Source organism: Bufo bufo, chromosome 6 (genome assembly GCF_905171765.1).
Source record: "Bufo bufo chromosome 6, aBufBuf1.1, whole genome shotgun sequence".
Classification (NCBI taxonomy): domain Eukaryota; kingdom Metazoa; phylum Chordata; class Amphibia; order Anura; family Bufonidae; genus Bufo; species Bufo bufo.
The window spans coordinates 269,283,688-269,308,234 of record NC_053394.1 but is presented as its reverse complement, the minus strand read 5'-3'; the positions used below and the strand labels follow the sequence as shown (position 1 = coordinate 269,308,234).

Below are 24,547 nucleotides of genomic sequence, written 5' to 3'. Positions count from 1 at the left end.
TAAAAAGGTATAATAATGTGATAATGGTAGTTATCTGCGTCACTGTGGTTGTATGTTACTATCCTTTAATGCAAGGTAGTCAAATAGGATTTTAGCTAAAGCCAAGTACTAGGGATGAGTGAACTTCTGTTTTCAAGTTTTCAAGTTCGGCATACGAGGTTCGGGTTATCTAAAAATTCCGTTATGAATTCCGCTACCACAGACCAAAAGTTATTGTCCGTGGTAGCGGAATCCATAACAGGATTTTTAGATAACCCGAACCCGGTACGCTGAACTTGAAAACAGAAGTTTGCTCAACACTACCAAGTAGTAATTGTTAATACCTGTTAAGGAAATCTTTATGTAGTAGTATGTTTTCTTATGATTTTTATGAAGAACTGATTATGGGCTGTTTTTTTTACTTTAGGCTGGAATGATAAGAACTGACAGCAGTGAGTTCTTTATTGAGCCTTTAGAAAGGGGAAAACAGGAAGATGAAGAAAATGGTCGTGCTCATGTGGTCTACAGGAGATCTGCTGTTCAACACAATAAAACTGGAAATCATGGGGAGATGCGCAATGAAGGTACCTCAAAAATAATAATGTACTCTTTCATTGTATTGTTCACATAACCCTGTTTTTATTTGGGTTGTCTAATTTTCACTCGTTTCAAAATTCTGAATATGCCATATAAAAAAGTTTATGTTTGCACATGGTTAAAGCCAAATGCCATCTAACCTTAAAAAACTAGTTAATATCACTAGATAAGGCTTCTTTCACACTAGAGTTTTTGCTGGATCCGGCAGGGCTCAGCAAAAACACTTCCGCTACTGATAATACAACTATCTGCATCAGTTCTTGAAATGGTTTTTTACAGTCTAAATCAATTTCTGAAGTTATTATGCGAAGTCTCGTGAGTAATAACTTCAGCTCATCGGAGCCTATGCATTCTAATACTGTACAGAGCGCTCGGTCTGTACAGTATTGAAACAAAGTTTATTCGAATCGACTTCAGATGTTTCATCCGAAGTCAATTCGCTCATCCCTAATCTTTAACATGGCCAAGATGGATCCATCATGAACACCACTGAAAGTCAATGAGGGACAGATCCGTTTTCTATTATGTCAGATAGTGTCAGAGTAAAACTGATTCTTCCCCATTGACTTGCATTGTGGGTAGAGTTGAGCGAACCCGAACTGTAAAGTTCGGGTTCGTACCGAACTTTAGGTTTTTTGGCACCCGGACCCGAACATTTACGTAAAAGTTCGGGTTCGGTGTTTGGCGATTTTTATGACGCTTTTTGAAAGGCTGCAAAGCAGCCAATCAACAAGCGTCATATTACTTGCCCCAAAAGGCCATCACAGCCATGCCTACCATTGGCATGGCTGTGATTGGCCAACTGCAGCATGTGACCCAGCCTCTATTTAAGCTGGAGTCACTTAGCGCCGCCCGTCACTCTGCTCGGATTAGTGTAGGGAGAGGCTGCTGCTGCTGTGTGGGAGAGATCAGGGAGCGATCTTATCAAGAACTGGTTTATGTACTCAGCGATCTACAGAAAAAGTGTTTTGTGGGTGCAATTTTTTTTAAGCCTGCCCTGAGCCAACTACTGCTGAAAACGAACCTTTTTTTCTTCATTTCATCAATATCAATATCTGATCGGCAGCCCCTTTTAATGCAACGATAGTGCACCAGCATAGGCTATCTGCAAGTCCAGAATTACAGCTTTGGCATACTGGGGTGAAAAAAACCCTCTAATATACTGCACATCTGGGATGAGACAAGGATAAGTGACTGTCACATTTAGGACAGAAATACAGCTTTTTGGTTAGGGTGAAAAAAGCCTCTAATATACTGCACATCTGTGATTACACGTGCATAAGTCACTGTCACATTTAGGGCAGAAATACAGCTTTTTGGTTACTGGGGTGAAAAAAGCCTGTAATATACTGCACATCTGTGATTACACATGCATAAGTCACTGTCACATTTAGGACAGAAATACAGCTTTTTGGTTACATACTGCACATCTGTGATTACACGTGCATAAGTCACATTTAGGACAGAAATACAGCTTTTTGGTTACTGTGGTGAAAAAAGCCTCTAATATACTGCACATCTGTGATTACACATGCATAAGTCACTGTCACATTTAGGACAGAAATACAGCATTTTTCTTACTGGGGTGAAAAAACCCTCTGATATACTGCACACCTGTGATTACACGTGCATTAGTCACTGTCACATTTAGGACAGAAATACAGCTTTTTGGTTAGGGTGAAAAAACCCTCTGATATACTGCACATCTCTGATTACACGTGCATAAGTGATTGTCACATTAAGGCCAGAAATACAGCTTTTTTCTTACTGGGGTGAAAAAAACCTCTGATATACTGCACATCTGTGATTACACGTGCATAAGTCACTGTCACATTTAGGACAGAAATACAGCTTTTTGGTTAGGGTGAAAAAACCCTCTGATATACTGCACATCTGTGATTACACATGCATAAGTGATTGTCACATTAAGGCCAGAAATCCTGCTTTGGCATACTGGGGTGAAAAAACCCTCTGATATACTGCACATCTGTCATTACACGTGCATAAGGGATTGTCACATTAAGGACAGAAATACAGCTTTTTTCTTACTGGGGTGAAAAAACCCTCTGATATACTGCACATCTGTGATTACACGTGCATAAGTCACTGTCACATTTAGGACAGAAATACAGCTTTTTGGTTAGAGTGAAAAAACCCTCTGATATACTGCACATCTGTGCTTACACATGCATAAGTGATTGTCACATTAAGGCCACAATTACAGCTTTTTTCTTACTGGGGTGAAAAAACCCTCTGATATACTGCACATCCCTGATTACACGTGCATAAGTGATTGTGACATTTAGGCCAGAAATACGCCTTTTTGGTTACTGGGGTGAAAAAAACCTCTGATATACTGCACATCTGGGATAAGACGTGCATAAGTGAGTGTCACATTTAGGCCACAAATACCGCTGTCATATAGAGTTGAAGATTTTTTTTTTTAGTGCAATACCCTACATCAGTGTTTTTTTTATTGGCGGTTCATTTTTGTTAACAGACTTAACCACTTTTTACTTTGCTTTGTAAACGCTAGCTATGAGGCAAACATCTAATAAGTGACACGGTCATGGTCGTGGTGGTGGAGTTGGTGGAGCCTCTGGTGCAGGGAGAGGACGTGGCCGTTCTGCCACAGCTACGCGTCGCCAGAATCTACAGCGATATTTGGTCGGGCCTAATGCCATTCTAAGGATGGTAAGGCCTGAGCAAGTACAGGTGCTAGTCAATTGGGTGGCCGACAGTGGATCCAGCACGTTCACATTATCTCCCACCCAGTCTTCTGCAGAAAGCGCACAGGTGGCGCCTGAAACCCATGCCCATCAGTCTGTCACATCACCCCCGTGCATATCGGGGAACCTGTCTGAGCCTCAAGTCATGCAGCAGTCTTTTATGCTGTTTGAAGACTCTGCTGGCAGGGTTTCCCAAGGGCATCCACCTAGCCCTTCCCCAGTGGTGGAAGACATAGAATGCACTGACGCACAACCACTTATGTTTCCTGATGAGGACATGGGAATACCACCTCAGCACGTCTCTGATGATGATGAAACACAGGTGCCAGCTGCTGCGTCTTTCTGCAGTGTGCAGACCGAAAAGGAAGGAGGAAGACTGGATGGAAGACGATGCAGGGGACGATGAGGTCCTAGACCCCACATGGAATGAAGGTCGTGCCACTGACTTTCAGAGTTCGGAGGAAGAGGCAGTGGTGAGACCAAGCCAACAGCGTAGCAAAAGCGGGAGCAGGGTGCAAAAGCAGAGCAGCCGTCGCCAAAACAGTTTGCCTGCTACTGGCCACCATCACCAGGGACCGAGCACACCAAAAGCAGCTTCAAGGAGTTCCCTGGCATGGCACTTCTTCACACAATGTGCTGACGACAAGACCCGAGTGGTTTGCACGCTGTGCCATCAGAGCCTGAAGCGAGGCATTAACGTTCTGAACCTTAGCACAACCTGCATGATCAGGCATCTACATGCGAGACACGGGCTGCAGTGGAGTAAGCACCTTCAAAACCAAGAAAGGGCTCAGGCCCCTCCTGCTCCCTCGGCCTCTTGAGGAATGTTGGCATCTGCTGCCCAGCAAACAGAGGATGTGCCACCAACAACACCACCTCCGTCACCAAGCATCTCTACCATGTCACACGGAAGCGTTCAGCTCTCCATCTCACAAACCTTTGAGAGAAAGCGTAAATTCCCACCTAGCCACCCTCGATCCCTGGCCCTGAATGCCAGCAGTTCTAAACTGCTGGCCTTTGAAATGCTGTCATTCAGGCTGGTGGAGACGGACAGCTTCAAACAGCTCATGTCGCTTGCTGTCCCACAATACGTCGTTCCCAGCTGCCACTACTTCTACAGGAGAGCCGTGCCCTCCCTGCACAACCAAGTATCGGATAAAATCAAGTGTCCACCTAACCACAGATACGTGGACCAGTAAGCATGGCCAGGGACGCTATATCTCCCTAACTGCACACTGGGTAAATGTAGTGGCGGCTGGGCCCCAGGCGGAGAGCTGTTTGGCGCGCGTCCTTCCGCCGCCAAGGATCGCAGGGCATCATTCTTTGCCTCCTCTTCCTACTCGGCTTCCTCCTCCTCTTCTTCCACCTCCTCATCCGGTCAGCGACAGACCTTCACCACCAACTTCAGCACAGCCAGGGGTAAACGTCAGCAGGCCGTTCTAAAACTGATGTGTTTGGGGGACAGGCCCCACACTGCGCAGGAGTTGTGGCGGGGTATAGAACAACAGACCGACGAGTGGTTGCTGCCAGTGGGCCTCAAGCCCGGCCTGGTGGTGTGTGATAATGGGTGAAATCTCGTTGCAGCTCTGGGACCAGCCAGGTTTGACGCACATCTCTTGCCTGGCGCATGTGCTGAATTTGGTGGTCAAATGACGCAACCAAGATAAGGGTTTTGGTCAGACCGATACTAATAAAGTGGGCTAAACCCTGAAATCCAAAAAATATTCACAATATGGGTAGCTTATTAATACTTAACATTTATTTATATCAAAAGTTAAAATGATGGGCCCTTAATGTATAGATTATAAAAAATCTAGACTGAGTGCAATTGGGATATTGCATACAATTTTCCGTTGGCAATGCCAATGCAGAGAAAGGAAAACGGACCAAAAAGGAGGAAGGGATAGATATAATGATAGGTTGAGAAGAAAGGATGCGTAGTAAGAGGGACACACTGCTGGGTCAAAGCCCTAGATGTCCCTTATCCTGACTCCTCAACACACTATACATCTATCACTAACCCTATATAGCCCTACCTAGACATGAACTGCCCAGCTTTGTCCGAGAGATAGAGTGTGGTCCCTAAATCTAAAGGAAAGCAAACTAAATCAGAGAAAGGAGGGCAGTGTATAAGGACTGACAAACAAAGAATATGAGACAACCTATATTAATTGCGATAAATAAGCTATATAGATACAGTGCTCAGGGATCAATAGTAGGTCCCAAGTTGGTAAAAAATGTCCCGACGCGTTTCCTCGAAGGTTAGCAAATCTTCAGGGGACTACAACCTTTAAATGTACTGGTCACAAATTTGACTGAATTGTAGATGTCACAGGTTCAGTCCAATATATCAATTTCTGCAAAAGGTAGCTCTCAAGTATCAAGAGCAATAGCCACACTAATGATATACAGAAATATTGTCTTTTCACCAGGAAAGACTCAACAAACCCTCTAAGACCACCTATGTTCAGGGTCATAGACTCAAAGGTTATCAAGTAACTGGGTCTAGAGTCATTCTGGTTCAAAAACACTCAAACTAGCCAATGACCACCTGTTTAAGGGTCGCTAGTTTGATTCATCAATCATCAAAAATAATAAAGTGACTACCTGTTCAAAAGTCACTCATAAAACATGGTATAACAGATAGACCACCAGTTAAATCAAGGTCCAGGTATAAGACAATACATATGACCTGAATTGCACTCAGAAAAACTGAAAAAGCTGTCTCTTAAGCATTGGATCGGCTTTGCTGGTGTATTGTCACCCACCAGATGATGTTCAAAAGCCGTTCAATGCTATGTGCCAGGAAGCGCTAGTACAGCGATAATGTTTGAGCACATGCAGTCAGCAAGGTACTTATCTGTACAGTCGTGATGCACCAACTGTTCACAGAGGGGTGCGGGTGTCACGCCTCGGCATTCCGCGTATGGCAGCTGCCATACATTAAGGGCCCATCATTTTAACTTTTGATATAAATAAATGTTAAGTATTAATAAGCTACCCATATTGTGAATATTTTTTTGAATTTGGCGGTGCAGAAATTCCTTCACAACCACCCCGACATGTCTGAGCTGCTGCATAAAGTGCGGGCCGTCTGTGCGCGCTTTCAGCGTTCTCACCCTGCTGCTGCTCGCCTGTCATCGCTGCAGCGTAACTTCGGCATTCCCGCCCACCGCCTCATATGAACTCCACCTTGCACATGCTGGAGAGACTGTGCGAGCAGCAGCAGGCCATAGTGGAGTTTCAGCTGCAGCACGCACGGGTCAGTCGCACTGCGGAACAGCACCACTTCACCACCAATGACTTGCGAGACCTGTGTTCCCTGTTGCGCTGTTTCGAGTACTCCACCAACATGGTCAGTGGCGATGACGCCGTTATCAGCGTTACAATACCACTTCTATGTCTCCTTGAGAAAACACTTAGGGCGATGATGGAAGAGGATGTGGCCCAGGACGAGGAGGAGGAAGAGGGGTCATCTCTAACACTTTCAGGCCAGTCTTTTAGAAGTGGCTCAGAAAGAGGATTTTTGCAACAGCAGAGGCCAGGTACAAATTTGGCCAGCCAGGGCCTACTACTGGAGGACGAGGAGGAGGAGGATGGGGATGAAGCATGTACACAGTGGGGTGGCATCCAACGCAGCTCGGGCCCATCACTGGTGCGTGGCTGGGGGGATACGGAGGACGCAGACGATACACCTCCCACAGAGGACAGCTTGTCCTTACCTCTGGGCAGCCTGGCACACATGAGCGACTACATGCTGCAGTGCCTGCGCAACGACTGCAGAGTTGCCCACAATTTAACGTGTGCTGACTACTGGGTGGCTACCCTGCTGGATCCCCGTTACAAAGACAATGTGCCGTCCTTAATTCACTCACTGGAGCGTGATCGGAAGATGCGCGACTACAGGCGCACGCTGGTAGACGCGCTCCTGAGAGCATTCCCGTCTGACGTCGGGGGACAAGAGGAAGCACAAGGCGAAGGCAGGGGAGGAGGAAGAGGTCGCCAACGCAGCTGTGTCAGCGCCAGGCAGGGTTAGCATGGCCGACATGTGGAAAAGCTTTGTCACCTCGCCGCAACAACCGGCCCCAACTGCTGATATGGAGCGTGTTAGCAGGAGGCAGCATTTGAACAACATGGTGGAACAGTACCTGTGCACACGACTACACGTACTGACTGATGGTTCTGCCCCATTCAACTTCTGAGTCTCCAAATTGTCCACATGGCCAGAGCTTGCCCTGTATGCCTTGGAGGTGCTGGCCTGCCCTGCAGCCAGTGTATTCTCTGAACGTGTATTTAGCACGGCAGGAGGCGTCATTACAGACAGACGCAGCCGCCTGTCCACAACCAACGTGGACAAACTCACGTTCATTAAAATGCACCAGTCTTGGATCCCACAAGACTTGTCTGTACCTTGTGCAGAATAGACTTTAATACCACCATCAAACATACATTCTTGTACTCAGGTCAAGTGCAATGATTCTTTGTTTTCTTTTTTTTATTTGTCCCAATATTTTGGGGGCTACCTACCCAATAATAAAAAAAAAAAAACATTGTTGGCTACCTGTTCCTCCTCCATTGCTACCTCCACCTACAACACCACATTAACCGCCTCCTCAACCTCCGACTCCATATCCACCTCCTTCTCTGAGTTGCAGGTTAATAATTTGTAATTTTTAGTTATTTTATTTCATTTTAAGTTATTTCCCTATCCACATTTGTTTGCAGAGCAGTTGCCATGCTCTTAAGCACATTGTACTGCCTTTTATATCCCTCTAGCCTTTTCAAGGACTATTTTAGAGGCATTTTAATTTTAAAAAAGTGGCAATTTTAGTGCCCTAAATTGAAAAAATTCTTATTTTCAATTGTCGGGTGACATTTTACCATTTTAGGCGTATACAAACCCCTGCTGTGCCTTGGTGACAGGGGCCTAAATCTCTCAAAATCCTCTGTTGTATTGCTGGGTGACATGAACCCCCTTTTGCCGTGAATGAGCCCCTGCTGTGCCTGGGTGACAGGGGCCTAAATCTCTCAAAATCCTCTGTTCTATTGCTGGGTGACATGAACCCCCTTTTGCCGTGAATGAACCCCTGCTCTGCATTGCTGACAGGGGCCTAAATCTCTCAAAATCCTCTGTTGTATTGCTGGGTGACATGAACCCCCTTTTGCCGTAAATGAACCCCTGCTGTGCCTGGGTGACAGGGGCCTAAATCTCTCAAAATCCTCTGTTCTATTGCTGGGTGACATGTACCCCCTTTTACCGTGAATGAACCCCTGCTCTGCATTGCTGACAGGGGCCTAAATCTATCAAAATCCTCTGTTGTATTGCTGGGTGACATGAACCCCCTTTTGCCGTGAATGAACCCCTGCTGTGCCTGGGTGACAGGGGCCTAAATCTCTCAAAATCCTCTGTTCTATTGCTGGTGACATGTACCCCCTTTTGCCGTGAATGAACCCCTGCTCTGCATTGCTGACAGGGGCCTAAATCTCTCAAAATCCTCTCTTGTATTGCTGGGTGACATGAACCCCCTTTTGCCGTAAATGAACCCTTGCTGTGCCTGGGTGACAGGGGTCTAAATCTCTCAAAATCCTCTGTTCTATTGCTGGGTGACATGTACCCCCTTTTGCCATGAATGAACCCCTGCTCTGCATTGCTGACAGGGGCCTAAATCTCTCAAAATCCTCTGTTGTATTGCTGGGTGACATGAACCCCCTTTTGCCGTGAATGAACCCCTGCTGTGCCTGGGTGACAGGGCCTAAATCTCTCAAAATCCTCTGTTCTATTGCTGGGTGACATGTACCCCCTTTTGCCGTGAATGAACCCCTGCTCTGCATTGCTGACAGGGAACTAAATTTAGTGAAAACATCTGTTACTGATCGGAAGATGCGCGACTACAAGCGCACGCTGATGATAGCATTCCCACCTGACAGCGGGGGCACAGTGGAAGCACACGGCGAAGGCAGAGGAGGAGGAAGAGGTCGCCAACGCAGCTGGGGCACTGCCAGCACCTGAGAAGGCAGGGTTAGCATGGCCCAAATGTGCAAAAGCCTTGGATGTGCTGACCTGCCCTGCAGCCAGTGTATAGTGTGAACGTGTGTTTAGCATGGCAGAGAGTATTATCACAGGCCACAGCCAATGTGGACAAGCTTACGTTTATTAAAATGAACCAGGCATGGATCCCACAGGACTTGTCCGTACCTAGTGCAGAATAGACATTTATACCAGCTTCAACCATCCATTCTTGTACTCAAGTGCACTTATTCTTAGTTTTATTTTGTTATATGTCCCAATATGTTGGGGGATACCCCAATTAAAAAATAAAAAATAACACAAATCAGTGTTGGCTACCTATTCCTCCTTTACCGCCGCTTCCACCTACACCGTCACGTCAACCTACACCGCCACATCCACCCATCCACCGCCTCCTCAACCTCCTACTCCTAGATCCAGATTGTTATTTTAAAATTTTCTATATTTTATGTTATTTTTAGTCATTTCCCTATCCACATTTGTTTGCAGAACAGTTGCCATGCTCTTAAGAACATTTTGATGCCTTTTGCAGCCCTCTAGCCAGGACTATTTTAGAGCCATTTTAGTGCCCAAAAGTTTGGGTCCCCATTGACTTCAATGGGGTTCGGGGTCAAGTTCAGGTCAAGTTCGGGTACCGAACCCGAACTTTTTTTTCAAGTTCGGCCGAACCTGCCGAATCCGAACATCCAGGTGTCCGCTCAACTCTAATTGTGGGTCATGATTAATCCATCTTGCTCCGCTTCCCATGACGGAAAGAAAACCACAGCATGCTGCGGTTTGCTCTCCGGTATGAGTACGCAACCAAATGGAATGGAATGCATTTTTGAACATTCTGTTCTGTTCAGTTACAAAACAAAAACATTTTTTTCCGGTATTGAGACCCTACGACGGATTTCAATACCAGAAAATAGAAGCTCTAGTGTGAAAGTAGCCTAATACTGGGTTAAAGGGATCACATATCTTAATTCTTCTGACATTAGATAGGATATCCACTCCATTCTTTTTTTGCCAGACAAGCTAATTTGCATACCTTCTGCTTACTGGGAAAGATATTCAAATTAGCTCTTCTTCAAAAACAGAAAAGAATGCAAATCTTTTCTCATGCCAGCTAAATTAAGATATGTGATTTGCATATACTCTTCCTAGAAACCAAGAGTAGTGTCTCCTGGCATACAATACTCACGCTTATTTTTTTATCTCCCTAATGATAAAGAGCACCCCAAAGAGTACCCCACAAGGCAAGTCAACCAAGTAAGACATGTTTCTCTTGAGGCTTTCTGGCTCTCTTGTCCTAGGAAAGAGAACTAGCTTGTCTTGTCTCACTTTCAGTTGAAGGTTGCTTTGGAGGTGTTTCTGCCTGAAGTTGATCCAAAACATTGACCCAAAGTTGATGAAGGTATTGTCTGCCTTTGCTGTACTGATCCTCAGGTGAATAGGAAGGAGCTGTCCCATTCAAGTGAGACAGCAGGAGCTATAATTATAGTAGGTATACAGTAAGAAGAACACAACAGCAATATGAGCACTGTATTATTTTCACACAGCGGATTGGCAGAGATGTTTTCCTGCCTTTTAACCATGCTTATGTAGCAAAGCTTATGTAGCAAATAAAAATAGCTAAGCCAGCCTCACATCTGCAACTAGTTATTTCAGGATAAAAGCCCTTAATAAAAATTAAAAAAAAGATGACAACAACATTTTTAGTTTCAAGGCCTTAGGGAGAACCTCTGGGTGGGTACTATTTCAGTTGATTCATGTAACAACTATTGTAGGCTAGACGATGCTCCCCTGTATTTCTTGGTAAAATATATGCAAATTATCATGTCTAACATCTGCCGGTGTCAGAAACATACATTTGTGCACTAGTCTCTCTTTCTCGCTATCACCTGCTTCTCTAATTAAAGGGTGAAAGTGCCATTGCTGACCCTTCATTCCATTAATTGGGGGTTGGATCCCTAATGACTTAATTTTTTTTTTAAAAAGTCATACTTCCTGCTCCAGTCTCCACCACTGTTTTGAAACTTCCTGGGTCTCCCATTTCTGGTCCTTCTGGATGTGGAAATGTGACCACTGCAGCCAGTTATTGGCTGCCACACTACATGTCCACGTAAAGAAGGACAGGAATTAGAAACTGGCAGAATACCTGGGAGTTGCTGGAATGGGAGCAGCAGGGGATTGGTGAGTAACATACAGTATATAGTACTGTCATATTGAACACATATTTGATACCTATTGTATCATGACAACTTACAATCCCTATTTATTTTTAGTTGTAAAGAGTGAAGTGGGCGATCTCCCTTTTGCACTGGAATCAATGCAGGTCAGGTTGCTGGACAATGAACGCAAGAAACGTCATGCTAAGAAGGATGACTATAATATAGAGGTGCTCCTTGCAGTGGATGACTCTGTTGTGCGCTTCCATGGAAAAGAGCATGTGCAGAACTACGTACTCACCCTTATGAACATAGTGAGGTTTTTGAAAAATTATTTTTCTTGATATTTTTGGTTTGGTTTATTTGTTGTATAGAATGGGTGTCATACATTTTTCTGATGTTTAAATGGTAATAATTTGAGACGTCTGTCAAAGTCAATTGTGTAGCCAGACTTTGGTGGCTTGAACACTACTATATTAAGAATCCATGTTTTACCAGTGTCTAATATAGTGTCCATAGCCTGCTATGGGACCATACTGTTCCTCTATGTGTCTTGGAATTTCTATATGCATAAAGACATTTCCTCAGTGATCTGTATGAAATCTAAGAGGACTAAGAAATGTAGCATGTTTTACGCATGCCTGGTCACTAATACATGATAAGGAGTCATAGTGCATGCACAGACAGAAAAGTATAGAAGATGCTTAAAGATTTAAATATTGATGACCTACCCTCACAATAGGTGATTGTTCGGGGGGGGGGGGGGCTGATTCCCAGAACTCCCACAGCTATTAGAAGAGGCCACAGCACTCTGTTTAGCACATGACATCATATCCATTGGTCACTTGGCTTCTCAGCACAAGTTTAGCCCCTTTCAAGTGAATGGGATTGCACTGCATTACAATACCAATCACAGCCACTAAACAATATACAGTACTGTGCTTGATATAGTATGAAGAGGCCACTTCAAACAGCTGATGGACAGGGGTGCTGGGAGTCAAAACCCAACCGATCAGATACTGATGACCTATCTTAGGTACGGGTCATCAATATTTAATTCAGTGAAAATGCCTTGTAATGCTGATTTAAAATATCTTAAATCCAATACCTTTTCAGAAATAAAATGTAAAGAAATGGCTTGATGTATGGAAAAGCAGATATAAAAAAGTTTTCTCTGTGTTTGCTACTGATGAGAAGGATGTTTTTGGTTTAGCATGTATGCCCTTTATTTTTTAATTTCAACTTCACATGAGCTGAAAATGAAAATCGATTGATATTTTTGTAATTCTGCCATTAACCTCTTTAGATACTTGCACTGGTCCTCATTTTTATAGTTTTACTGAAAATGCCAATTGAAGCATTGATGTTTCGAATTCTAAATGTAATACTTATCTGGGCACCAGATGCTGCCTGTATAAAAATTATTTCCGTTCCATTGTCCTTCCTGCTTTTCTGATTTTTTTCCATTCTTTTTATAGTTTTTATTGCTTGTAATCTTAGATCATGCATGCGCTGAGCCACGTCCAGGAGAAAATAATGTAGAATGCTTATTGTTTCTAAAACATTTAAAGCTTCTTGATATTGCCTATGTAGGTCTGCACCCTTACCTCCCATGCCGTCAAGCTGTGCTTCTATATGGCCAACATTGTTCAGGCATTAGATTTGACCAACAATTCTAGGAATGCATTAATAATGGCTTTCGAGAGCTTGGAAGCAAAGCTGAAAGTTATTCTTAACCATCCAGAGAAAAATAGAAATAGCCTCCAACACATGATAAGGAATATTATGATGGAGCTTATTTACAGGTGCCAAATATTAGCCCTTGAAGATATAAATCACTTCTGCCCTCCAAGTCTCAATGAAAATGTTTCTGCTATTAGACAACCAGGATGAGGACTATGATTGTCCTATCCACTTTGGAGGTCATTTATCATAGACTGGCATTTTATGCCAGTCTTTTATATCCCCTGTGCTGCTGGAGGATACACTTAATTACAAGGTGCAGGCCTCATCATAAATTAGGCTCATCCTTCAGCAGTCCATACACCTAGAATAAAATCTACTCCAGCTCCTAACTATACTATGCCCTATTGTACTATGCATTCTGTATTCAGAATGCTATTATTTTCCCTTATAACCATGTTATACCGGGAAATAATACAATCTACACAACCTTGAACCCAAACCTGAAGAAGTTCGGGTCTGGGTACCACATTAAGTTTTTTATCACGCGCGTGCAAAACGCATTGCACCCGCGTGATAAAAACTGAACAACGGAACGCAATCGCAGTCAAAACTGACTGCAATTGGGTACCTACTCGCGCGGGTTTGCCTCAACGCATCCGGACCTTATCCGAACACGCTCGTGTGAAAGAGGCCTTAGAAAAATGGAGTGGCTGCACACATGCCCAACCATCTGCTCCATTTATTTTGGGGGCTCCACGGGGTATGAGGTCCCGTTCTCGTAAACGCTGTTGTTCCTAGAAGTAGCACCTATTTCCTATCCTGTGGACCTCTTTCTGCCATCTTTATCATATTATTTTCATTACATTTTTGTTATTTAACGGTATCGTGTAGAGAAGAATCTGAACTACGTAACAAGCAGGCTAATTGTGGCTGAGGCTATTTTTAATCATTCATTTTGGCTTACGTTAGGTCTTATGCACCCAACCATGTGCAATCCACATTTTTCTCACTTCCTGTACTAAAAATGACTATTCTTGTCCACAGGACAGACAAGAAAAGGATGTGTTAAAGTGTTCTATAATTTGTGGAATGGATACGGATGTGGACAGCACCCGGATAACATCTGTGTGCTGTCCATTTATTTTTTTCTGTGGCCCTATAGAAATTAATGGTTCAGTGTGCAATCTGCAAAGAATTCAGATCGGACATGGATACAAAATAGAGTTGTCTGCCATCCGTGTTGCATTTGTGGTTTTCATAGACCCATAAACTATAATGGGCATCATGGATCCGTAAACACGGACAAAGTAGAGCTTCCGTGCTAAAAAAAACGAACCCACAGACCGTGAGAAAACAGTGATGTGTGAATACACACATTAAAATGAATGGGGATGTGTGCTGTCAGTGGAGAACACGTACATCACACGTCCGTGGAACACTGACGTGTGAATGAGACTTTATATGAATATTCTACTAGTCTAATTGGCATATAAATAGGGTCCTTAAATTGAGTAACAATCAATCTATGGAGCAGGAAGAGAGGGGACTTGTTGGGGTTTATAATTTTTTTGGTTCTTTGGGGGGTATTGTGTAAGGGACGTAATTGAGACTATTGTGAAAAAATAAATAAATTGAGTAGCCATATGGTGCATATGATACCTACATTATATGGTGTCATACAGTGGCGCATGGAGACCATAATATGGAATCATAGGGGTCTGCTGTGTGCAAGAGATCTAATATACCAATTTGAAGTGGTTGGATAAGGAAAACAGATCCGTAAACAGCAGTTTATTTTCTAAAACATCAAACCGTTCTACAAGCAATACAAAATTTTAGTAAAACTTGCCTCAGAGAATGAAAGTACTTGATCACGGGTAACATGCTGTATTTTCAGTAGATGTAGCATCACTGCTTTGGATGGACTAGACTGATCGTTATATAATAGTAGTACAATTACCACAGACGCAAGTTACAGACTCCTGTATTGACCTGGTGAACCAAAGTTCATAGGATGAGAGAATTACACAACTGTTGAAAACTCAAACTTTTAAATCTGAAATATGCTGCCAATTTCGGAAAAACCTCTCTACAGGAACCTGTAGTTTGTGGTCTAAGAAACCCATGGGGAAAAGAGGGCAAGTTAGAGTTTGCAATGAAAAATGCCTGCAAGCTGTGATACACACAAGATTTACGTTAATTCCCCCGCTTCACCTGTTCTTGCTGCAAAACTATGGCAAGATAAAGCACTGCAATTAGCAGTAATCTACGTGGGGTTACTGTAGGCTGGATGCAACATGCAATAGGAACTATGGGGGTCATTTATTAAACAGAAATATGCCCAAATTAGGCATATTTCTGGCGAAGATTGCGGCGCAAAGGTCCTTTGTGCCGCAATCTGTGATTTCTTGGTGCTCACACCAGGTCTAAAAAGTGGGTGTGGCATGGGCAGAGAAGAGGACGGTCTGGCAGACCATCTCATTTACCATTTCCTACGCCTATTTCAGGCATAGAAAATGGTCTAAATGTCAGACAGCCAAGAACCAGTCTTACATTTAGAAGTGGCAGTGGATCTACCTAAGTTATAAAGAGATTGGCACCTCCTCATAACTCCAGCGGATCCACCGCCAGGTATAGGGCTTAAAAGTGTGCCCCTATATCTATAAAAGTCATAACCAGTATTATACTGATAGTAAGCTTCAGGTGCTTTCTCTGCTTCAACCTGATGGTTAGTTGGCACAAATTAAAAAAAAATCTGTCCTTATGCAACACAAACAAGTACAATGCTATTTTTATAATCACATTATTTTCGCTGAGTTAAGATGATTAGAATCTAAGAATTTAGAACTGACCCATTTTTTGATATTCTGTCTGTCTTCTAAAACACCATAGGGTGGGTGGTGTCACACACAGCTTTTTATGGCAGTTTTGAATGCAGTTTCTTTGAGCCAAAGCCAGAAGTGAATCCAGCAGGTAGGAGAAGTCCTTACTTTACATGTATCATTTTCTTCCAACCTACTTCTGGCTTTTCCTCAGAAACTGCATAAAAAACTGCATAAATAAATATTGCTACAAAATATAATAATTATTGCTGCAAAAATCATATGTGTTAGGTCTGTGGTCCTGCTGTCCCCTGCGGGCTTGTGACTCACAATGCTATCCAGGTGTCCTGGTCGCCAGTATCCTCTCCATGCTACTGCCGCCATGGTCCTACTGGATGCTCCCTTAGGACATGTGTAAGTGCTCACCTCTGGCTTCTTAAAGGGCCAGTGTGAGCACATCCAAGTCCTTCCCAGCCAATTTCTCAAGGTCTCTGGGTTTTTAAGGCACCCCCTACAGGCAGAATGTGCCTGAAGCTTGCACCATCGTCCCTGACCCTAGTGAGTCATATGCCAACTACAACTGGACTATCCCAGGAGGTAGCAGTCTGGTGGCTAACCCGCAGCTAAGTCCAGATCCCTGTATAGAGGTTAAAGGGTGAATACCGGGGAAGTTTCAGAACAACACCTTTAGGGTTAGCCCTATGCCAAACTGGTTAGTTGGTACAGTGGGTTCATACTCTCTAATACATAAGAATATGTGACACCACTCTTAGTTTATACATTGTTCCCTTAATGTGTTAGTAAGCAACTAAAATCAGATCAGATCCACAAGCCAAAAAACAAGGAGAAACAACACCTTCTCGGTTTGCAACTAGACTGATCCTTGTGATTGATAAGTTTTAATTGTTAAAACAGTGGGCAAGGCCTCATTCACATTAGTTTGTCAAATTCGTTCTTTAATATGGTATGCAATACTGGAATTGTATTGTATTGTTCTATGTGGGTGCCATATAATGCAACAAATTACTTTCTAGAAGCAATGAGCTGCATCTAAGGGGAATATCTGATGTACATATTACAAAATATGCAGTACGTGCAGAAAAAAGTTTAAAAAAATTACTTTATACGTGGCTCTCATCTATTCCATACAGACACAATATGGAGCCAAAATATGCAAAAGCGGGGAAGAATTGGAATCACTAATAATACAAATAACTCCATCATATCAAAAAATTTAAAGAGACCCCCAGAAACTAATACAGACTCCGCAGACTCCACCTCAGATAATGTTCTTATGATGGGGTCAGCATCAGGACATTTTTAGCAGTGATGCCTGGAAGTAAATAGGAGAGTGAGTGGGTTGTATAATTTTAAAAAGGAATCCAGGAGTCTAGGCAAGTGCAGGTCAAACCTTGTTGTATAGCATGCAGCTACATCTGTATTATAAACCCAAAGGCAATCCATGAGGCTCCAATTTCTTTTATAGAAACAAGGCGCTTTTTTTTATTTATTTTTATTTATTAATTTAGGAGTACCCTCTAAATACAGCATGCAATGGAACATCCAAAAAAGAGAAGAGAATGGAGATACACATCCTTATCTTGGTAGGTAAATAGGTGGAGGTGCATTTTTAGGGGTACTCCTTGTTTTGTGGTGGAATGCAATGTCATTGTCATTCAACAAAGGGACTTTTGTGCCACATCAGGTCAAGTTGTTGGATCTTGCCATATGGTTTTAATTGGTCACACTTCACTGTACATTTGCACATTGGCAGAAAAATACATTTTAGGCACAATCGGACCAGTGTAGTATAATGGTCTATTCTACACACATAAAACTTACATATGTAATAAAGTGTGTCCTGACACCCCCTTAGAGAACAGAGGATAAGCAGCCTTATGGAAACTTGCAATTTTATGAATGGGTTGCTCTGAGGAGGCTTCAGCTCTTCAGTATGATGTTGCTGTTCCGGATTTGATTTGTTTTCTCAAATTTTTGTGCATTTTCTATTTTCTGGAGATGTTTTATGGTGGTGCAAAAGACAGACAATATAAGTCAGTAAATGTACAATGTCATGCTATGGTAACTATGGTCTTTTGTGTTTTTATGACTGACAAGGTTTGTCTTAAATGTTCTATTTAAAAAAAAAATATGTGAGAACCTCTTTCAACAAAATAGTAGGGAACTACAGCAATGGCATTTTGTTCTATTCTCTCTGACCTGTCAAGGGGTGGATTATATAAGGCAGCAAGTGAACAATCAGATGTTGAAATTAAGATGTCGGAAGCGGGAAAAATTGGCAAGAGTAAGGTTTTGAACTACTTTGACAAGAGCCATTGTGATGGCTAGAGGATTGGGTTAGAGCACCAAAAAGGATTCGTGTTGTGGGTTATTAGTGGTGTGTAGTGATTAGTAGTGATGAGCGGCAGGGGCTATATTCGAATTTGCGATATTTCACGAATATTACAGGCGTGGCTCACTTTTGCTACATTTTCCAAGCTGCTAGAAGTTTCCTGAGACTGGAGAAAATGGTTGGCACGGCAGAACATTAAAAATGGCTTTATATGCAGATAGAGTGGTCTGATATATTCGCAATTGCGCTAATCAGCACTAATGATGCAAATATTTTGGCGCAATACATGAAAATTCACGTTTTAGCAGTTCTGCATGTATGTATGGACAGCAAAACCTATCACACTACCTAACACCCTGACTAGAACCTATTTGCTACACTACATCAGGATATAACCTACACTGACTATCTCCCACTAACTATCTGTATTATATATATATAAGCTATCTAACTATCTAATGTAATAAACAGGAAAGCAGAGAGCACAGCAATGACACTGGTGTCTCTCTCAGAACTTTAAATAACTGTTGAAAATGGCTACTGGGGAGTTTCCTATATAGTAAGGGGTAGGCAACTTTCCTATTGGTTGCTAGGGATGTTGCTAAGCTCAAAGACATTGCAGCCTTCTCAGTGGCTCACAAGCAAGAAGGGAGGTTACTGATGAAAAAAAATCTAGAATATTCAAAATTACGAATATATATTACTATATTCTAAATATTCGCAATTTCTCAAAGTGCCGATATTCGCGATTCGAATATTTGCGCCCAACACTAGTGATTAGTACCTACTAAAAAGGGGCCATTGAAGAATAAAATGATGAACTGGTGATTGAATCATGGGTGCCCAGGACTCATTGATGTGTGTGGGAAGCGAAGGCTAGCTCATTTGGTCTGATCCTTTAAAAGAGCTACTGAAGCACAAACTGTTGAAAAAGCTAATGCTGACTAAGATAGAATGGTGTCCGAACACAACATGCATGACATTGTACTGGTCATGGTCCTATGCTGACCCTTGTCCATTGCTGAAAGTCCCTACAATAGGCACCTAAGCATTAGAACCAGACTATGGAGCAATGGAAAAAGGTGTCCTGGTATAATGAAGCATGTTTTCTTTTACATCATGTGAATGGCTGTGTGTGTGTGTATTGCTTATCTGGCAAGAAATGGAAATAGGATGCTCTATGGAAGAAAGGCAAGCAGAGGCAGTGTAATGCTCTGGGCAATGTTCTGTTGGAAACCCCTAGGTCCCTTACAAGACTCAAAGAGGACATGTCACCAATCCAAAAAAGTGAGATATTTATATATTCAAGTTGGCCATGATTTCTTGAGCATGGCATACTTTCACTTATTAATATGCTCTCCACCGTTCTGTAGTAATGTCCCACGAGATTGTTGGCACCACACATGTCAATCTGAAGTGATTAGTTACAGAGGTGTGGCTAGTTACTTTTATTCTTTGCTAGGGGGAGTTTATCCCCACTGTGATGATCTCCATCAGACAGCCTCCTGATACAGTGTGATCTCGCAAGACCACGCTGTACCATAGTTTCCAATGGAACAGCTTCTCTCCCCAACCACTGCAGAGAGGACTCTTCTCTACGGTGGCGTCTCACTCTGATTTGAGAAGAATATTGAAATATATAACTTTTTTGGATTGGTGACAGGTCCTCATTAAAGAATCTAATGCTAGGACGCCACAGGACACCTTCAGAAGTCTTGGGTATCCTATACCTCAATGAGTCACGGCTGTTTTGGTGGCACATGTGTAATCTATATAAAAAGATCACATCAATTAATTCAAATGGTACCGGGGGGGGGGGGGGGGGGGGTATTAAATATTTCTATTACATATGCAAATATGCAATAGTGTGTGTTCCAATTGCACTATGAATAATCTCTAAATGTTGCTACTATTGTGTATCGGTTATATTACCTTGTTAGTCGGCGCTGCTCTGTTGAGGTACGCACTCTGCTGTATTGAATCTGGGATCCCGCGCTGTCACGGATACCTGTTTTGCTATACAGCATACGCCCCGGCCGGTAGCGTGATGCTGGTAAGTTAGGAGTTAGTGGTTTGCACTCTCACGGAGCAACTAGTGATGTCACTTCTGTAGCTAAGGGTTGCTACAGGTGCCAAAAAACACCAACGCGTTTCGGGCAGACACTGTCCTTTTTTAGATTAACGCAACCATATAAGTTTAGCAAATATAAGCGCGCTACTGAAGCAAATAAATATTTAAAATTACTGCTATATAAAAAGATGAATAGCTTTCTAAAAGCATTGTTGATCCTTATTTCCAGCTTGTATTATACCCCAGAGCTACATCATACCTATAGATATTATAGAAACAGGCGACAAGCATTTCATCAGACAGCTTAGCTGAGCAACCATAATGAAGTAAAATAGTTTTATGACCAGTGCCTGTTATAAAGCCTGCCATCTCTAGACTAAGTCACCACAGAAAATTCTGTGGAGACCTTGGGCAGGCAAGGAATGCTGGGAAATGGGGAAATTTCAGCTCTGAAGTATGCAGAATTGTGAATGTAGCTCTTGACTATAATATAAGCTGTAACTCATAACCAGCACAAGATAAGTAATGCAAAGTTACTCAGACTTTGCTAGAGATTTATACGTTTCTAAGTCTTTGGATGGACATGTGCATTGGACTAAATAACTTTTTTATCCTAAGATTAGCCCTGGAACACAGAAATTGAGCATTTTGATGTGAAACTAGAGATTTATAGATCTGGAGATTATTAGCAGATAATAGATTAAAAGACTGGCTCAAAAGGAGTCAACAAACAAACTTTGGTATAACTTTTGCAATCCTTTTCTGCTCCTTTTTAAAGAAACAAAAGCGAAACAGACAACGTATAGTGTACACATTACCTTATTCTTATCACCGTAATGCAATTTCCTGACCAATCTGTCTAGGTTCAGCTTTTGAAACAGCTCAAACATCCCTGCCCTTCATTTCCTAGTAGTTCATTTTGCAGAACGAGGAACAGGGAACATTTGTTCCCAAAACATTTAGGACCCTGAGGGACTAATGGGGAACAGAGAACTGTGTTTTACATTTTCACTGGCACTTCTCCAGTTACCAATTGTATTCAAGCCTGTGTGAAGGCATGTATTGTGCGCTGATGATTTTCCCTCGAAGAAGTTTTAGCCAAATATTGTGGCTGTTCACTCCTCTTGTCTTGCATCTGAATAATATTTCTGTTATAGGGTTTCTATGTTATATAAGAGTCTATTTAGATAGACTATGACACAAGACGTCTCAAATTACTCCGGAATATGCATTAGAATACTGCAGTTTGTCAACAGTCCTTAATTTATTTAACATTAGGGCTATGTTCACTCACGAAAATCCACAGCCAGCTGTAGTGCAGGTTTTCTAAACCCCATTCATGAAATTCTGAAAAAAAAACATGGAGTTTTTAGGGCTTTCTCCGCATATAACAAACTTTACAAGGGCTTGGTGATGCAGCACTGATTCCTCGGAACCATTCGACAAAACTATATACAATGAGAATATGAGGTAATTAAAAGTTAACTTTTACTTGATTAGTTAAAATACATAGGTATTCAAACTGGAATAATTGTTTAGAAGAAAAATCTAATTATGAAATGTCTCTTATCAATCAGGGTAGGTCTTACTACGTCTGATGTATTTTTATGGTCATGTATAGAAGAAGAATGTTCATAGGTGGATCTTCTTTTTTCAGTCTAATCCTTATTGAAGAATGATACTTGGTGCGGGGCCCTTGTATGTGACACACAGGCTGTCGAGGGGACTGTCATGGACGCTCCCGTGACAGTGGCAGGAGATCTGTGAGACTGGCAACACATGGTTTGATCTGAAATGTTTTCCTTTTGGATCAAATGACGTCTGTGTTGTTTCTGGTGCTTGCCACACCTTTTATCCCCATGTGCTGCTATTGTGGTCATTTAACCTTCTCTATTTATTGTTGTTTCTCCCACTATGCTATGTGGTTTATAGCTTCTGTTGGACTTGTGGTTAGCTTGTGTTTGGTTCTCAGCTAAGTTCCTGGTGCTACCAAAGCTTTATTGAAGATAAGTGTTTCCGTTCCCTTTTTTATTTTGTTTTCATAAACTGTATGTGTGTGTTTCCTTTACCTGTCATTAGGCCTGAGGGAGACTCCTGTTAGTCCTTCCCTTTGGAGGAACAGGTAGACTCAGTCCTGACATTAGTTCCAGGGTCTTATAGGGTGAGATAGGATTCTAGGTATCTGGTGTATGAACTTGCCTACCTTTGGGGCCTGTTCATACTGGTAGTCTGTCACGACTGGAGTTAGAGTTTTCTCTAGGAGGTGTCCATCTTCCTTCCCTAGTTTCCAGGCTTTACTCCGGTATCCTCTTTCCCTCCTATGCTCGGTGTGGTGTTTTACTCCCACACACAAGCATGACATTATAAATCACCAACATTAATACAAAACCGTCATTTTTGCTTGCTTCAGTACAGCCATGGATCCTATTGCTGCACTGGATGGACAGCTGCAGGGGCTGTCTTTGGAGGTAGCTGACCTCCGCACAACCATCTTGCAGATCCAGAGACCACAGGCTGCTGGTCCTGGTGGTGGTTACCAGGCATGTCTCGAGCCTAAAGTTGCCCTCCCGGACAGATTCTCTGGGGATGAGAATCAGAGAGTTGGTGTGGTTATTTCGTTGCTTAAGGGGGACAGGCTCAGTCATGGGCTTTTTCTCTGCCGACCTTATAGCAGTCTCTCCGGTTGGTGGATGAATTTTTCAAAGCTCTGGATCTCATCTATGATGAACCGAATCGAACCTCCCTGGCCGAGACCAAGCTACATGGCCTTCATCTGGGAGAGCGTTCTGCTGAGATCGATTGCTCTAAGTTTAGGAGATGGGCTACGGATACTGAGTGGAACGATCCGGCTCTCCGTAGTCAGTTCTGTCAGGGATTATCAGAGAGACTGAAGGATGCTTTGGCCTTTAATGAGAATCCTGAGTCTTTGGAAGCCGCTATGTCTCTTGCAGTATGCATTGATAGACGCCTGAGAGAGAGATCTAGGGGCCCCAACTCTCAGGACATACTATCATATAATGGGCAGATTAGATGGGCCAAATGGTTCTTATCTGCCAACACATTCTATGTTTCTATGTTACGTATCGTCTTCCTCTGACACTTTGGGGTTTATGTCTGGGGACGAACACATGAAGTTAGGGGTAGCTACTCCCGGATCCACTTTTAAGCATTCTGGTCGTAGTAAAGGAGTGTGTTTTTTCTGCGGACAGAAAGGACATTTTATCGATGTATGTCCATGCATTCAGCCTCAAAAGAAAAAAAAGGGGGAAGTTTAATTCCCATCTGACTCTTGGAGGGGTGGGAGGAGAGTTACAAAATGTGCATTTGTCTTTGCCTGGTAGTACCCGATTTCTCCTGACTGCTGAGGTGGCGGTAGAGTCCAAGACTGTGGGGATTGAGGTGTTTATCGACAGTGGGACAGGGGTGAAGCTGATTGATGCTCCAGTTGTCTCCAAGTGCTTTAGAGAAAAACATTTCCATTTTTGCTTTTGATTCTGCACCTCTAACTCAGAAGTGTTTATCTCAAATGCTGCATGACATCCGATTAAGAGTGGGTGACTTTCATCAGGAATTAATCTCGTGTTTTGTGTTGGAGGGTCTCCCTGCTTCATTGGTTCTGGGTTTACTGTGGTTAAGCAGGCACAATCCAACCATCGATTGGCAAGCTAGACAGATTCTGGATTGGGGTGATTATTGCGTTGACAATTGTCTGAATACATCTTTTTCTGCTTTAACCACTAAAACATTACCCTCTTTTATATCTGATTTTGCCGATGTACAGTCGTGGCCAAAAGTTTTGAGAATGACACAAATATTAGTTTTCACAAAGTTTGCTGCTAAACTGCTTTTAGATCTTTGTTTCAGTTGTTTCTGTGATGTAGTGAAATATAATTACACGCACTTCATACGTTTCAAAGGCTTTTATCAACAATTACATGACATTGATGCAAAGAGTCAGTATTTGCAGTGTTGGCCCTTCTTTTTCAGGACCTCTGCAATTCGACTGCGCATGCTCTCAATCAACTTCTGGGCCAATTCCTGACTGATAGCAACCCATTCTTTCATCATCACTTCTTGGAGTTTGTCAGAATTAGTGGGTTTTTGTTTGTCCACCCGCCTCTTGAGGATTGAC

At 42.7% G+C, this 24,547-nt stretch overlaps 1 protein-coding gene across 1 annotated transcript in view; it reads left to right on the top strand.

Annotated features, from left to right (window-relative positions):
- ADAMTS14 (ADAM metallopeptidase with thrombospondin type 1 motif 14) overlaps nucleotides 1-24,547 on the top strand; it is a 237,933-nt gene that overhangs the window by 29,463 nt on the left and 183,923 nt on the right. Inside the window, 2 exon segments of the mRNA XM_040437079.1 lie at nucleotides 407-563; nucleotides 11,601-11,797. Of these exon segments, the coding sequence (XP_040293013.1) occupies nucleotides 407-563; nucleotides 11,601-11,797 (354 nt within the window).